The sequence below is a fragment of the Leuciscus leuciscus genome (genome assembly GCF_965113295.1).
Source record: "Leuciscus leuciscus genome assembly, chromosome: 11".
NCBI lineage: Eukaryota > Metazoa > Chordata > Actinopteri > Cypriniformes > Leuciscidae > Leuciscus > Leuciscus leuciscus.
In genome coordinates, this window is record NC_138735.1 from 23,539,117 (window position 1) to 23,556,381 (window position 17,265).

Here is a 17,265-nt window from a genome sequence, read left to right on the forward strand (position 1 = left end):
TATTCTAACTCTACCAGCGATTCATACTGCCGTAATTGATATCTACTTAATACGGCAAAATAATTTAGACGTGCGATGTCGATATTGTAGATAAGGTTGTTTTTATGATCCTGGTTTGTGAAGGGAACGATAAATGGGATGCTAAAAAAGGAGCAGTGAAATACGATTACACTTCTCCCTTGCCGATCAACAAATCAGCTTCACCATCAACACAGATTATATCAAACACAGATGATGTTGTTTTGACTCATTTCCTGTTCTATTGCCGTCTGTTGTCTTATCGCCTTCCTGTATACTCAAAAAGGAGTGAACATGCTCCTCCTTGAAGACAGAGAAAAGTAAAAGTGAATAACAGCTCTCATTTTCAGACCGCCGACTTCCACACTGACATCCACACTGTTTCTTCATGCAACACCCTAGCAGAATGTTATTTCACTATTTTTCCTAAGCAGATCCGTTTAGATGTGCCATCAACTCTGTAAAAACAATTGAACTGACAGAATGTCACAAATGAAATTTCACGGTAATTCACGCAGCCTGATTATGGAGTTTCGCAGCCTTTAGTGTAATGAAGATTAGGGAATAAAGGATGGCACACTGCCATGGCAGAGATGTTTCAGGCCTCCTGCCCTCTGCTCATTAGCAGTGTTTGCAAGCAATTTCCTGCAATTAACTAATCATTTTTGCTCAATCCAACCAGAAAATCCAACCAGTCCAATCCAACCAGTGTTATTTTCAGTGTTGGGCAGTAATGCGTTAGTAAAGTGTTACAGTAATGTTATTACTTTTTGCAGTAACTAGTAGTGTAACTAATTAAAGAGTAATGCCACAACTTACATTTGACAACAGTGTTCTTGCATGGTGATCTAGGAATGATTGGATTGTTTGATTTCAAGTCACTAGGGGTTGCAGCAACAAAAGTTATGTTGTAACCAGCTATTTTTTGGATGGTAACTAATATTACTGAAATCTTAAATAGTTACACTACTAGTTACTGCAAAAAGTCATTGTATTACTGTATTGCATCACTAGTAATGCATTACTGCAATATTATTACTGAAATCGTGTTACTGCGTAATATAACTTTCCCATCCACTTTGATCCAGATATACATACCCACCATTTTCAAAATACTTTCTAGAAATCAAAACATTGTCTTATGACCTTATGTGAATTCTTTTGACAACATACATAATGAAATATAATCGTGTCTGGTAACAGGTGGATTATAGCTACAATTAGCATCAAGCTAATCCCATGACAATTCCTGGGATTAATGCTACGCTTTTACTCATAACCCACTTTAAACCATCATCGAGTGTTTGTAATAACTTATGATTGCAATCTGCTAATGGGGATTTTGGTCATATGATGAAGCAGAAATATGATGTTTGTAGCATTTTAGAATAAGCTAATCGCTACAACAGCTTAGCATTTCTCATGAAAGCAGCCCAAATCACACGAAAAACACAAACAATATGCTGTTGTAATTGTGATTAGCTTTATGTTCAGTTTTAATTTAAGTTAAGCTTGTGCTTTTGTCATTTTTTGTTATTTTTGTTGTTGTAAATATTTCGATTTAGCTTTCATTTATTATTATTTTCAGTGAGTTTCGCATAGGCAAACGCAACTTACATTTTCTTGATAAAGTTTAAAATAAGCCAGTTGATAGCCACAGTTATGCCAATGGAATTTGTAAATGTTGTGCTAATGTATTCCTGTCACAACTTTAAGAAAATGAGCAAAGTGAAAGTTATTTGCCTACATTAGACAACATCAAATGCTTCTGACTTGCTAATGAACACCTGTGCCTGATCCCTTCACCCAAAAAATCTCCAGATGCTTCACACTGGCAGTGATCCATCACGATTCGTCCCAACTTATCACCGCTGTTGACCTCTGTGCCTCAGCTAACTCATTTGACATGGGTATTAGGCTGAAATGACATGCATCCAATCCTGTGACAAGAGCTGAGTTGTCAGCCTGTGGATGTGGCAACAGTTAGAACTGTGGCTCAAAAGCCAGTGAAGTGGAAACCTCCACACACTATACTCTTGGGAACTGCGAATCTGCTCTCAGAATCCTTGCATCGGATGGAAATAGACAGGCATTTCAAATGTACACATGGAAATTGCTGACTGGTATCCGTAATTGGGTGGCATAGGCTTTAGAAGGATAGAAATGGCCCTTTGGGATGCCATGACCGGTCATTGACCCCTGTTCACACATACAATGTCTGGGAGTCTTTGAAAACATGTTGTCCACTAGGAACAGCTGTACTTTTGCATTTGCCCCCTGCTTGTCAATGCCGCCACACAGCAAGGAGTTCCTTCTGTTCTGTCCTGTTCTCCTCTGGAGCTCAGGCTGGCCTCATCGATATCTCCTGCTGTAAGCAGAAACCTCTCACTGAGAAACTGGTCTTTTCTGAGTGGACGTTCGTGCCCAGGTGAGTCAGGAGTTTATATGCTGATATTGATGCCTAAAAAAAAGCCAAATCCAAAAACAACAAATATTTTTCACCAACTATGTACATACTATTTTAAATTGAAGATGGATTTTGTTTACCATTACATTACAGTACATTAAAGAATCAGACGATAATACTATGATTCCATGATATACCATACTACAGAAATTGTGGTATTAGCTTGGTACATTTAAAAAAGCATGGCATTGTCATCATACACAAAACTACAGTATTAAAATGTTAAATTATCAAAAAAACAACAAAAAACATGGCATTAATCTTGATTCCTATTGAAAAACCATGGTACTACATGTCATGACATTACAAATATCAGATCAACAACAGGTGATGTTGAATTTATGAAGGTGTGTGCTGTTTGTGGCACTGCTACAGTGAGGTGATGGAGTCAAACATTTCCACTGGCTCAGATGGACAGCGTATAAGCCAGACAGGCAGCAGATGGGGGGTTTATACACCTTGAATAATGAATTTCCTGACCAGGAAAAAAAAAAAGAACACTCTGAACTCCGTCTCCAGGGACGGGTCTAAAATATCCATGAGGTAGAGAGTAAACGGGCTGTTGATGTTTCTTAAATGCTTAACACAAATTAGGAGCTTTGGTGTGGAGCAATGATAGATGTTCTATTAGATTAGATGTTGTAATAATCCACAAGAGACGATTGTTCTTATAGTGCCAGGTAAAAAAAGACTCTATGTCACCACACAGATTAATGACACGACAAATGATGTGTAGTTTGATTTTCTTGTCTACCACTTTGTTCTTGGCATTGCTTGTGAAGTTTGGGTGGGCGAGTGTCTGTACTATAAATGGATCACAGCAGCAGATGGAACAGAATTCACTCCAGACCATAGCATGTTTTTGAGAATATTCCTGTATCAGAAGGTTGCTATGTATGAATTATGAGATTTGCCAAGGACAATAGCAATGGTGTTGGTGTAAATACAATTTGTATGTATCATTCAATTAACTGATGTATTCTGAGAATATTATTCCTACTTTAAACTATACAAGAGCTATTTTTAATCAAATATTTACATGATGTGTTACTGAGTATTGGCTTTAATCTGCTGATTAAAAGTTCCTGAAAGGCAGATATGAATGGCACAAAAAGTCCTGAGACAGGAATACCTCAAGCCAGAGGGAATAAGGTCTTGTTCTGTTATTGAATCTGTTATCTGTTAAGGAAGAAAAGCAAAGGAGAACAGCAAGATGCTCACAAGAAGTCTATGACTTTATTCTGTGTTCTCTGCCCCCCTCTAATGGTATTACAGTATATATCTGCATGTCAATTTACCATACTCAAAGCACCCTACTGGAATTTTTAATTCCAACACGTTTTGTGTTAAAGTCCCCCTGTGGTGAAAATATCCCTGCAGTATGTGTGTTTTTGTGTAATTTTCTATCATATTTTTTCACATACTGGGTGCATTTAATATTTCATATCACATCAGCAAGAGTGCCGTTTTCCGTGCACAACTGCAAATGTGATATTTATTTTATATAACAGTTAAATTAACAATAAATGAACATTGTGAGTTATTGAACGAATCAATTTAATGATTCAATGAACAATCACTTCTTTCCTGAATGAATCGTTTGAACAAATCGGTTGAATTAATGACTCCCTCAGCTCACTTATTAAGACAGTGACTTGCCGCCACCTACTGGCAGTTTTAGTTTCACATTCAAAGTACCCTTTAATTAGAACGTTAAAATGAGAAATTAGTTCATATTTAAATATTGAATAAAAAACAACAACAACAATATCATAGCTTTATTTATGCAATTGTAAATGCAGTGTAAATATATTAATGCCAGATCTGATGCCGCTTCTGTGTCACCTCTGCACTGCAAAGATGGATTTTGATTTAATGATTTAATTTGACTGTAAACAGTGGTATTATGTTATTATTCTAATCAAATTTAATTTGAATGTTAGAATTTGACATAAAAGGTGATGCATACATCTACAAATGTCCATATATAGGTGAAAATGCCCCTGGAAATAAATTTAAGGTGGCAAATATTACCCCTTAATAAAAAATAATAATTTCTGTCACTGTTGTGAACTGACCACTGCATAGAATATAAAAAATATGAATATCTTCAGTCAGCTGTCAACAACAGGCCTAAACCAGCCATGGCACCAAGCACAAAAACACAATCAGTAAAATATTATCTAATGATTATCAACAAAACTTTGAAAATATCGAGACATATTTGGTCAATATTGCACACCCCTAATGCACGGTATTAATTTTGATTTCTTCGTGTCTTAAAAAGGTCTTAAAAAGCCTTAAATCTGACTTTACAAAGTGTGCAGAAACCCTGTTTAGATACATCAGTTTGTTCAAGGAGCCTACACATGGGTTTGTTCATTTATACAACAGTTTGTTCAAGTATAGGCTACATTAGTTTCCTCGAGTAGGCTACGCAATGGTTTCCTCAAGTACATATTGGTTTGTTCAAGTATATATTTGTTTGTTCTACTAAATATTCGTTTAGACACATCGGTTTGCTCAAGTATTTATTGGTTTGTTCGAGCATATATATTTTTTTCTTTTCCAAGTATACATTCACATTGTTTTGTTCAAGTATATTGGTTTCTTAAGTAGGCTATTGGTGTCTTCAAGTATTGGTTTGATCATTGGTTTGATTAGTTATTGTCATGATAGGTTGCAGGAACACACACAACGATGAAGAATCAGATTCAAAGCAGCCTTTAATGGTATCCACAGGTAACTTAACACAAAGGCAGGCAAGGAAACACAACCGTATAACGAGACCGGACAATTCACAAATGAAACACAAGGCCTTAAATACAAGGAACAAACAAAGGGAACTAATTAGGACACAGAACAGAATGAACAGAATGACTAATCAAATACTAACCATAGAAACTAATAACGAACTCAGGCAGGAAGGAAAACAGCAATGACATAAACCAAACTCAAGCAGAGCATAACTGTGACAGTAATGTTGACAGTGCTTAGTAAGTAAAATAACTTAAAAAAAACAAAAAAACATATGTATCCATGTGAAAGATGTGTCCTATCTTTCTTTTTAATCTCCTTTTCATTTATTCAACTAGTTCCAGATTATTTTGGAATTAACTCTTGCTGGTTCATTTATCCCTATGCCTTAGCTTTTCTGAGTATCTTTACCACCTTGTTCCTTAACATAAAATGTTGGCTATCATGACTTAACTTTGATTTATTAGTTTTTAAAGCAAGATCCGTTCTTTCATCAGTTTTAAAATATCAGAATTTATCCAGTGGACAGTATGTTTGTTTGTTTTTTATGACTAAATTTGCAACTAAAATCTTTAGTGTGCTCTAATACTTTGGAGAATATTAGTCTGTCTTAGTCTTCACTTCTGAAGTCATCTAGTTTATGTTTTGGGATTCCATAAGAATCATATTTCATTAATCAATCACACTGTTTAAGTAATTGTTTCAAATTTTCATAAAAACTACTATTTGAAGAGGGAGGACTATAAATTACAATTAATACAAAGGACATTTGTGGTGATAGAATAAGATCCAGGCCAATACATTCCAAATCCATACAATTTGACCAAGCGATTTCATTACACTGGATACCAGTTTTCACATAGATCATAACTCCACCCCCCTTAGAACCAACTCTATTTTTCTCATGCAGTTTAAAAGCAGGCACTTCTAATGCTGCTGACGGGGAGTATACATGAAGCCATGTCTCAGATAAACAAAGGACATCTAAATTAGAGTCCAGTAAAAGATGATGAATTTGTTTTCAAATGATTTCAATTCAATTCAAATTAATTTGTATAGCGCTTTTCACAATACATATTGTTTCATAGCAGCTTCACAGAAAGTGCATTTCAGAAATGTACATCGAAAAATCCAGTTAGTTAATCATGTATTTATTTAGGGCATAACATATCGCCAGCGTCGAGTCGTCTCTTCACGGGCGTCGAGTCGTCTCTTCACGGGCGTCGAGTCGTCTCTTCACGGGCGTCGCGTCGTCTCTTCACGGGCGTCGAGTCGTCTCTTCACGGGCGTCGAGTCATCTCTTCACGGGCGTCGCGTCATTTCTTCACGGGCCTCGAGTCGTCTCTTCACGGGCGTCGAGTCGTCTCTTCACGGGCGTCGAGTCGTCTCTTCACGGGCGTCGAGTCGTCTCTTCACGGGCGTCGCGTCATTTCTTCACGGGCGTCGAGTCGTCTCTTCACGGGCGTCGAGTCGTCTCTTCACGGGCGTCGAGTCGTCTCTTCACGGGCGTCGCGTCGTCTCTTCACGGGCGTCGCGTCGTCTCTTCACGGGCGTCGCGTCGTCTCTTCACGGGCGTCGCGTCATTTCTTCACGGGCGTCGAGTCGTCTCTTCACGGGCGTCGCGTCGTCTCTTCACGGGCGTCGAGTCGTCTCTTCACGGGCATCGAGTCGTCTCTTCACGGGCGTCGCGTCGTCTCTTCACGGGCGTCGCGTCGTCTCTTCACGGGTGTTGGGGCATCTGAAGTTTCCATGAGAGGCTGGATACAAACTGGAGCTGACGAACTCTATTTACCTCGGGACTAGCGTCCCGAGATAACAACAGAAAAGTAGATGGGAAATAATTAGCATAGCTGCTGTTCATAATATTAATGCATTCGATCTGATTCAACTGTAGTATAAAAGGTAAGTATTATGTGAATGCTTAGCTAAAGAGATGCGTCTTTAATCTAGTTTTAAAATCATCAGAACAGAAACTACAAACCTCCAGATCATCCGTCTGAGTGGAAGCAGCTCCTCTGGATCTGGAGTGGCCTGAGGCTGGAATATTTCAGACATCACATAGTTAGTTATGTTTTGATCATAATCAATGATCAATGTCAGTGGTCAATTACAAATTGTTACAATAGTTACTCATAATTGAATTCATAATCGCGTCGCTATATCAACTAAAATTCGAATCATCATCGCATGCACATCTGAAGTCGGCATCAATTAATCTACTTGTACTTGCAAAACACCCCGATGTACATGCGAAAATGTCATCATTCAAAACAAATAAAACTATCCGGACATAAATACAAAAGATGGAGTATTTGCATGCTGATGATGACTATAGTGACGTTTAAAGCCCGACACGCCGCTGTGACTCAGATAAACAAAGAACATCTAAACTAGAGTCCAGTAAAAGATGATGAATTTATTTTCAAATGATCACCTAAGAGACCCTTTGGCTTTCCTTTATTCCCTGTCCGAAAGATCCTCCATGTTGAGTGACTCTGAGCTAAAGAACTCCACCAAGGTCAGCAACTTGACGGCTGGGTGATCTGGCTCAGGCTCTGGGTCCAGATCTGCTGGAGGGACGAAAGGCTCCACAACATCCACAGCACTACTGTGACAACAGCAGCCGAAGTGTTGTTTCATAGCCTTCCACACTCTCATGAGGAAAGAACGAATTCCTTTCCTCTTCCGACGTTCTGTAGGTTTTTCTGAAATCACACAATTGAAAAGACATCTATTAGAAACATCTCTGACCTCAAATTAAGCAGTGACTCAATGACACTTATATTTACTGTTCAATTATTATCTGTAATGTTACAAATCAAGTAATGCAAATATATTATACGACGGCCCTGCTTCTGCTTAATGCCTGCATAAATGCCCCAAAGTCTTATTTCACAATATTAAGCATTGACATCCAGTAAACATCCTTTTAAACATGTTTTTTCTCGGTTATACAAATGTTCAGGGAACATTCTGTTTTATAATTTTGCAAACATTATGGGATGGTTACTTTTGAATGTTCTGTCAATGTTCTGAAAAATATGTTAGACAATGTCCGACTAAAATATTTTGGAAATCATTTCGGAAAGAAAATTTCAGCTAAATTTTGCTGAGCAACGGTAAATATGACTAGACCTTAACCTGTTAAAAGCTTGAAGCAGTCTTATGCACGAAATCTCTATCCGTACACTTTACACGCCCCAGCCTTATTTCAATCTCACCTGTTGAGTTCTTGTTCGCAGGAGAAGCCTCCACGGCACCCTGAGCTGTTCGGCGAGTCGAGGTCACTGTTGGCTCCACAGGAACTTGACCTGGCAGTGGAGGGCACATCATCTCTTGGAGGCGGTCGGAGCTCCACTCGACGCTGTACGTCCCTCCATCTGGGCTCTCCTGGCTGCCGCTCTGCCTCTCCCCGTAAGCCTGACCTGTGAACACAGAGACAGAAAACTCAGAAGGCAGAGGAGCGAAATCATCAGAACAGAAACTACAAACCTCCAGATCATCCATCTGGGTGGAAGCAGCTCCTCCGGATCTGGAGTGGCCTGAGGCTGCAATATTTCAGACATCACATAGTTAGTTATGTTTTGATAATAATCAATGATCAATGTCAGTGGTCAATTACAAATTGTTACAATTGTTACTCAAATTGAAAGGTTTATTTCACATGCAAGGAATCAAATACATGTGATAACTTAGCTGGGAAAATTGGTGGATCAAATGGGTTAACGTTACCTCGCACAAGTTTCTGCACATTAATTTAGTCCATCATCATACCATAAGTGGGGACGTTCTGGGAACATCACATTTCCAAATAAAACATGGTCCCCTAAACATTCCGATAACGTCCTGAATGAGCCGTCGCATAGACTGTGCGAACTGTGCAACCGCACAGGACCTCGCGCCACTAGGGGGCCTCGCAATCCTGCTGTTTTTTTTGTTTTTTTTACCACTTTTTAAAACATCTCGCTGCACGAATGTAACAATTCTACAAATAAATAAAACATCTCCAGTTAACTGGCCAGTTAACTATTTTTTAAATAAGAGACGATCTAGCGCTGATATGTTTTTTATCAAGTGATCAAAGTGCTCCTTGCAGCTGCGATCAGTGGCGCGGATACAGTGTTTTCTCGTGTGGCTCGCGCACACGCCGCACTGTCTTCCTTTGGACGCGCGCTTCAATCCGTTGCGGATACTCTAACATAATGCACACAAATGTGTCCCTGCTTGATATACAACCACTGATGAACATAATCGGTTTTGATAATTTTTTTTGTTTTAAAACTAACGTTATACGAGAAAAATTAAATTAAAATATATACGAGCACAGATTCGAACCCAGAACCTCTGACACTCTTAGTGAAAGTTCTACCACTGGACCATTAAGATATACGTTAGTTAAGTAGGCGGATCTATGTATGTATTCGGACAAATTCTCGAGCTGACTTTATGTAAAGGACTCGTTGCACAGTTGATTTTTTTCCCTTTGAAATAAATAGCAAAAAGTCATAGCTGAGACTATGTGCATGATTATGCTGTATTATTCTACTTGATAAAAACGTATTGCAGCGAGATTATGCGTGCAATAGAACTAGAACAGCTACGTCCGTGTGACTGTTATTCATGCTCAATTGAGCATCCACATCAAAGAGCAGGGCCTCGCATTTCAAGTTCACATAGGGGCTCGCACCCCACCTGCGACGGCGCTGCCTACAATATCACATCAGCAAGAGTGCCGTTTTCCGTGCACAACTGCAAATGTGATATTTATTTTATATAACAGTTAAATTAACAATAAATGAACATTGTGAGTTATTGAACGAATCAATTTAATATGTTAGACAAACGTCAGACTAAAATATTTTGGAAATCATCTCGGAAAGAAAATTTCAGCTAAATTTTGCTGAGCAACGGTAAATATGAAGCAGTCTTATGCACGAAATCTGCATCCGTACACTTTACACCCCCCAGCCTTATTTCAATCTCACCTGTTGAGTTCTTGTTCGCAGGAGAAGCCTCCACGGCACCCTGAGCTGTTCGGCGAGTCGAGGTCACTGTTGGCTCCACAGGAACTTGACCTGGCAGCGGAGGGCACATCATCTCTTGGAGGCGGTCGGAGCTCCACTCGACGCTGTACGTCCCTCCATCTGGGCTCTGCTGGCTGCCGCTCTGCCTCTTCCCGGAAGCCTGACCTGTGAACACAGAGACATCATCAAAACAAACAAAATCACCAGAACAGAAACTACAAACCTCCAGATCATCCGTCTGAGTGGAAGCAGCTCCTCCGGATCTGGAGCGGCCTGAAGCTGCAATATTTCAGACATCACATAGTTAGTTATGTTTTGATAATAATCAATGATCAATATCAGTGGTGTTGTATATGGGGAAAGTTATCTCTGTCATATTAGAATTGTTCCCTAGGTGGCAGTATTAGTTCACTTAAAACAGAATGTGGTACATAGCAGAGCTAGAGTCTTAGCTAGCTGTGTCGAGGGACGGACATGTTATGGATTGCATCCAAGTGTTCAGTAAAGTTTCAGATAAACGTTACCCCGCTGTGCGTGTCCTTCTTACTAGTACTTAGAATACTACAGTGGTCAATTACAAATTGTTACAATTGTTACTCAAATTGAAAGGTTTATTTCACATGCAAGGAATCAAATACATGTGATCACTTAGCTGGGAAAATTGGCGGATCAAATGGGTTAACGTTCCCTCGCACAAGTTTCTGCACATTAATTTAGTCCATCATCATACCATAACAAACCATAAACAAATGAAAAACTAGAGCACTCACCTCCTCTTTCACCCATGTGAGCCATCAACGTCCTCCTCCAACCTGCAATAGAAATAATCCAAAATACAATACAAAAACAATAATACAAGACAACCCTCCTCTGAAATACTACCAAAAAAAGTCAAATAATAAATAAATAAATAAAACAAAAATAATCAAATTAAACACAAAATTAAATAAAACTACAAACTCCTAGTTTAGGCCTAACTCCCAAATAATAACAATTAGATAAAAGCGTCCTCAGAAATAATATGAATATGAAAAAAAGGAAAATATTTATCCTCCGATCTGCTCCTTCTAGAATATAATAGGTTTTCTCTCAGGAATTCTCCGAATAGCTTCAAAATCGCAAGATCTGCACAGAAAATACTCGGCAAAAGTCAATCTGAATTTGCCTCGTCTCAATCAACAGACAGCGATGTTTGAGTGTAGATTTTAGATTTTTGAAGTCAGAATTAATATCATATCACGCGTCGCTAATAGCAACTAAAATTCGAATCATAATCGCACGCACATCTGAAGTCGGCATCAATTAATTTACTACGCAACCAATCGCAGCGTTCGGGAGGAATCACATGACCTCCAGTCAGCTGATCATCAAATCCTGCGTCCTGTAGCTCGGGTCATAGCGATGGTATTATTTATAATCATTTAATCGTGATATTACTTGCAAAACAACCCGATGTACATGCGAAAATGTCATCATTCAAAACAAATAAAACTATCCGGACATAAATACAAAAGATGGAGTATTTGCATGCTGATGATGACTATATAGTGACGTTTAAAGCCCGACACGCTTCTGAAAGGATTGTTGTGTGTGAGAGAACGTCGTGTGTGTGTGTGTGTGTGTGCCTGCCTCCAGGTATGTTAGGTCAGCATATCTTCAGAAGGCCACCTTCAAAGTTCTACCACTGGACCATTAAGATATACGTTAGTTAAGTAGGCGGATCTATGTATGTATTCGGACAAATTCTCGAGCTGACTTTATGTACAGGATTCGTTGCACAGTTGATTTTTTCCGTCTGAAATAAATAGCAAAAAGTCATAGCTGAGACTATGTGCATGAATCATGATTATGCTGTATTATTCTACTTGATAAAAACGTATTGCAGCGAGATTATGCGTGCAATAGAACTAGAACAGCTACGTCCGTGTGACTGTTATTCATGCGCAATTGAGCATCCACATCAAAGAGCAGGGCCTCGCATTTCAAGTTCACACAGGGCCTCGCACCCCACCTGCGACGGCGCTGATTTCAAATAGCCTACATAAATATTGACAATTTGTAGGCTAGCCTTTATGTATTTACTTATTGCATGCCAGTGGCGGGTGAAGATGTTTTAGGGTGGGGGTGCTGCTTTTGTATAAGAAACAATATCAAGTCTATAAAACTCGTCAAAACTCTGCGAATCACAACATGCGAATCGGTGGGTTTTGACATTGTTGATGCTTTCAATCGAGTTGCGTGTCCTCCTGGATGAACTTTCACCGATGATCCTTCAGTGACAAGCACTAAAACACTGTAACGAGATGAATAATTGTGATTTCATGACCAAATGTTTTGATGGAAATCACTTGACTTGGCAATCACAATCATGATCTGGATCAATGTGATCATTTGCATTTAATCATTTAACACATGCTTTTATCCAAAGCAACTTACAAGTGATGAACATCACAATGTTATCATAAAGTGACAACTGATTTTGATTTCTGAAGCTTGAATATGTTTATGGGCCAGAATCTAAACCAGAGCCCTGTGTGGAAAAACTCGAAATTGAGAGATATAAACTCGCAATTCTGACTTTTTTTCTCGCAATTGCGAGTTTAGGCTAGCCTATATCTCGCTTCTCGCAATTCTGAAATCTTTTCTCAGAAGTGATACACTGTAAAATCTAATTAGTTGGACTTACTTAAAAAAAAGCATGCAAACCTATTGCCTTAAAAAAAAAAAAAAAAAGTAAAGTGAAATAGGAATAGTATGTGGTACTGACAAATGCTTAGTTAGTATAGTTCACTTACACAAGAGTTCTAGTAACTAAACAAGAACTGTAGAGAGTACTTGATAATTTACTTTAAATAAAATATAATTGTTAACATTGTTGTGTTTTGCTTGCTGAATGTTGAAGTCTGTGTGACTCAAGTATGATCAATTGCAAGATTGTCACAAATATAGAGGGATTATATCAACACAATTAAAAGTTTCACAAGATGTGTAGGACATAAGTGTTAGCAACAAAATTACAAAAGATCATTAATTGACATGAAATATGTTATACATCATTCATTCATACATATACATACATACATACATAACTTCTCTTCATTTGAAACCAAATAACTGATTTCTTGTTGCAATCACTGCATCAATGGGAAGATAATTAAATAGTATAAATAAAGTTCCAAGTGTCCAACCAAAGGGATCACTAATTGCCATAATGGTGACTAAAAACATTTTAGGAAAATCAACATCAATTTATGAAGTCAGCTTATGTGATGTTCTCTCAAATAGTCACCTTCCTAAAATATTTATTTTTATTTTTTTTGCATAAGTCATCTTCTCATGATGCTGGCCACCTCTGGTAAAATCACCCACATCATCAGTTGAACAGATCATGCAATTCTACCCCTGTATAATGGCCTATGTCAAGAGTTTGCCTTAGGCTGTTTTATTTTGCCTTCAAAAGACAATGAGACTTAGGCAATTTTACAAGCTTTACAAGATGGCAGTTGCATCAAGAAGAACGAAAATCTACTCGGCCTCTGAAGTTAGGTTCAGTTTTTTGTGTTTTCTGAGAAACCTGAAAAAATGACTTGGGCAATTATTTTAGGAAGGTGACGAAATGTATCAGTTGTATTCAAATTTCATCATTCAAGATGACTTTGGGAAATGAGTGAATGCAAACAGAGTCCATTAAGTGAAAAATTCATTAAGATTTTCCCTGCCTCAAAAACCACACTCAAACTAATCAATTAATCTGAACTTGGGTTTTCTTAGTAAACAAAGCTTAGTATGTGAATAGTACAGATTACTAGATTTTTACAATTAAGTTAAGACATTAAGTAAAGTTAACTAAAAAGTGTTAGTTAGAATCACTGGTGGATTTTACAGTGTATAAAGTCGCAATTGCGAGTTATAAAGTCCAATTGCAAGTTATATCTCACAATTCTGACTTTATAACATGCAATCACGACTTTATGTCAGTGTCACGCAATTCTGACTTTATAACACACAATTGCGACTATATCACAAAATTCTGACTTTAAAACTTGCAATTGTGACTTAATATCTCGCAGTTCTATAAAAAAAAAAATTAGAGATGAAAAAACAGAATTGCGAGATAAAAAGTCACAATTACCTTTTTTATTTTTTATTCTGTGGAGGAAACAAGCTTCCATAGGCTCCGTAGAATAGTTATTGTGGTGAAAAGAAAACAATACATTTAAAACAGTGCCATCTAGTGGCCATTAGTTCAAACAGGTAAGGTACTGTGAAGGTAGGATTCCAATCCGTTTATTAAACTGGCCTGAACTGTCAATCTACAAGTTCTAAATGTAAACGGACATCCTGAAGTGACATTCAATTGTAACTGACATCATCCTCTACTGCAGTTTCCTGTGTTAACACCGTGACTGTGATGTTATGTTTATTGTATTTCTACAAACCACAAAGAGAGAGAGAGAGAGAGAGAGAGAGAGAGAGAGAGAGAGAGAGAGAGAGAGAGAGAGAGAGAGAGAGAGAGACAGAGAAAATGATCCTAAGACAGTTTTTAAGCGAGTATGTGAAATTATATTTGATAAGCAAACATAGAACTGCAAATACTCTAATTTGACATATTTTTGACTATGGAATGGTAAAATACTTGTCATAAATATGTATGTAAGAGCTCCTGAAAAAAATCAAACAAATTCCTTGTGTGTTTGCGCACACTTGGCGAATAAAGCTCATTCTGACTCTGATTTTGATTCAGTTATCTTTAAGCTGATCACATTCTCGTTCTTTTTGCTTTCCAGGGTGAAATAAAGTTCGGTCATTTTATGATGAGACGTGAGGAATGGACACTGACTGAAGTTATTTATACACCACTGAATAATATTTGTTAAATCATAATTTCAAAATTCTTTATACACTTAACATGTTTTGCACTCACACACATTAACAAGTTATGGAATTTGCATTGAATATGTTAAAACAAATTATCTTGTTGTGATTATGTGGCATCATAAAGCACCAATTTCTGACTAAACTTTAAACAACATTGGCTTGATGGATACATTTATTATCAATGTGTTTTCTATTTGTAATTTTTGATGAGATTTACAAACAGTTAAAAAGCAACACTTCTAAAGAAGTGCATACAAACAAAGAAGTAAAACTTTTGGATGCATTTGCTTGTGGGTGATGTCTAGGTAATAACTTTTGAACATCCTAAATGTTTTTAATGCCATATAGTTTAGTGACCGTCAACCACATCTTGTTTTTCATAGTTGTCAGTCACACTGGACATTTATAACCACATATAGCGCTTTACCACAGTGAACCACTAATGTGAAATGTGCTGTTGTATCTGAGCTACAGACCACAGCCGGTCCAGAAAGTGTGTGATCATTTCAGAGAACAACAGATGGAAATTCTCACCACAAGACTGCAAATGAGTTTATATCTTCTTATTTTAATGCATGATGATTGGGCATTAGAGTGGATTGGTTCAGTAAATCAACATTTAATTAGTTAAAAAACAAACAGTGTTTGAATAAACCCTTTTAGAAACAATCAGTTTGTTAAAGGGGTCATGAACTGGATTATGTTATTATTTTATAATGTTTCCTGGGGTGCCCCTATAATGTTAGTATGATTTTTTACATCAAAAACCGTCACAATTTCTAAATAAAAGGCATTTTTTCTAGCCTGGGCGGTTTTCAGTTTGGGCGATTGGAAATGGAGCGTTCTTTGATCGCATTCTGTATATAATTTAAACAGTTTAAATACGATTATTTTCATCCTACTAAGAGAAACGATGTGAAGTTGATCTTTTAGTCACTGGCTTGATTTACTGATGCATAAACAGTATTGAACGATTTTGAGAGAAAGATAATCTGTCTGAACTTGAATAATTACACATCAGAAATCACTGACTACAGATCAGGCATTAGAATAAACATGGTTACTTACATGTGGCGTAACCCCCTCGAAAATGAGATGATTCATCTCAAGGGGTTAATCCTAATAAATTAATTTCTAATAATGTGTTCTCATTACGAGTTTGCTTTTAGACATTCATGATTCATGATCTGTCAGTTGATTGGGAAGATCCTCCCACAGGAGTGAGTTTACTGATAGATGATGCTGGTGGTGGCGTGGAAGTCAGGCGTTTGTTTCTTTGAGCTCTGCTGTAAAACAAAAGAAAAACAAAAAAAACAACGTGAAAACAAGAATACTATGCTAGATATGCAACACTTTATAAGATTATGTTGTTACAAAGTCAGGTATGTTTCACCACACTTGTTGGGTTTAACTTACAAAAGCTTAACTTCCTCCTGCACCCATTGTTGTCTCGGATCAAGACAGAACTCTCCTCGTTCAGTCTTAAAGCTGTTAAAGAGAAGACAAAGTTAAAACAGATATCTAGCATCAGATGCTGTTGATCTCTAATCATGACATGTTTTCTTTAGAGAAGAACTGGGATTCTTACACGACGGCCTTCCAACATGGAGGATTTGATTTTAGCAGCCTGAAACTGATGATAGGATCAGTCAACTTTATTTTGGAGACGACTTTACAGCAGTCGATCACCTTCTGATTATCACCTGAGACTGAAGAACAAGGTAATCCTCAATATTCTGCACCGTTCCATCAGATATAATAATATACAAACAGTTTCAAGCACTTTACCTGTTATAGTCCAGATCACAGATGCAAAAACCACAACATCCTCATGAGGATCCTTTGTGTCTCCATTGTCACAGTCGATCTTCAACTTTCACTGCTTGTGTCTGAGAGAATATATTCAAGACTCTTACTAGTTCGCCTTAAAAATAGTCAATAAAGCAGAACTTAACCCTTGTGCTTTGTTGAAAACCCTGTAACACCTTTTGTGTACTCGTTAAAAAATTACCGGCCTTTTAAAAATTGCTTGTAAATTGTTTGCTATGCTATATTATCACCAAATATAGGATTCAATCTTTTTTATCATGATTGTTGTCTGTCAATTGGCAAAGGTTTTCT

The 17,265-nt window shown here is 37.6% G+C and overlaps 3 protein-coding genes across 3 annotated transcripts in view; all 3 read right to left on the reverse strand.

Annotated features, from left to right (window-relative positions):
* Positions 1–7,699: 7,699 nt before the first annotated feature.
* LOC309508814 (uncharacterized protein) overlaps positions 7,700–17,265 on the reverse strand; it is a gene marked incomplete at its 3' end in the record, with an annotated part of 54,367 nt that continues 44,801 nt past the window's right edge. Inside the window, exons 4-6 of the mRNA XM_082183284.1 lie at positions 10,228–10,317; positions 8,464–8,790; positions 7,700–7,947 (exon numbers count right to left, since the gene is read on the reverse strand). Coding sequence (XP_082039410.1) covers positions 7,700–7,947; positions 8,464–8,790; positions 10,228–10,317 — 665 coding nt within the window. The remainder of the gene's footprint in view (positions 7,948–8,463; positions 8,791–10,227; positions 10,318–17,265) is intronic.
* The window catches only part of LOC309509684 (uncharacterized protein), a 45,687-nt gene continuing 38,885 nt past the window's right edge, over positions 10,464–17,265 (reverse strand). Inside the window, exon 4 of the mRNA XM_082184475.1 lies at positions 10,464–10,545. The gene's annotated coding sequence lies outside the window, so the exon portion shown is untranslated. The remainder of the gene's footprint in view (positions 10,546–17,265) is intronic.
* The window catches only part of LOC309509694 (uncharacterized protein), a 58,069-nt gene continuing 56,279 nt past the window's right edge, over positions 15,476–17,265 (reverse strand). The window contains exon 5 of the mRNA XM_082184507.1: positions 15,476–16,425. The gene's annotated coding sequence lies outside the window, so the exon portion shown is untranslated. The remainder of the gene's footprint in view (positions 16,426–17,265) is intronic.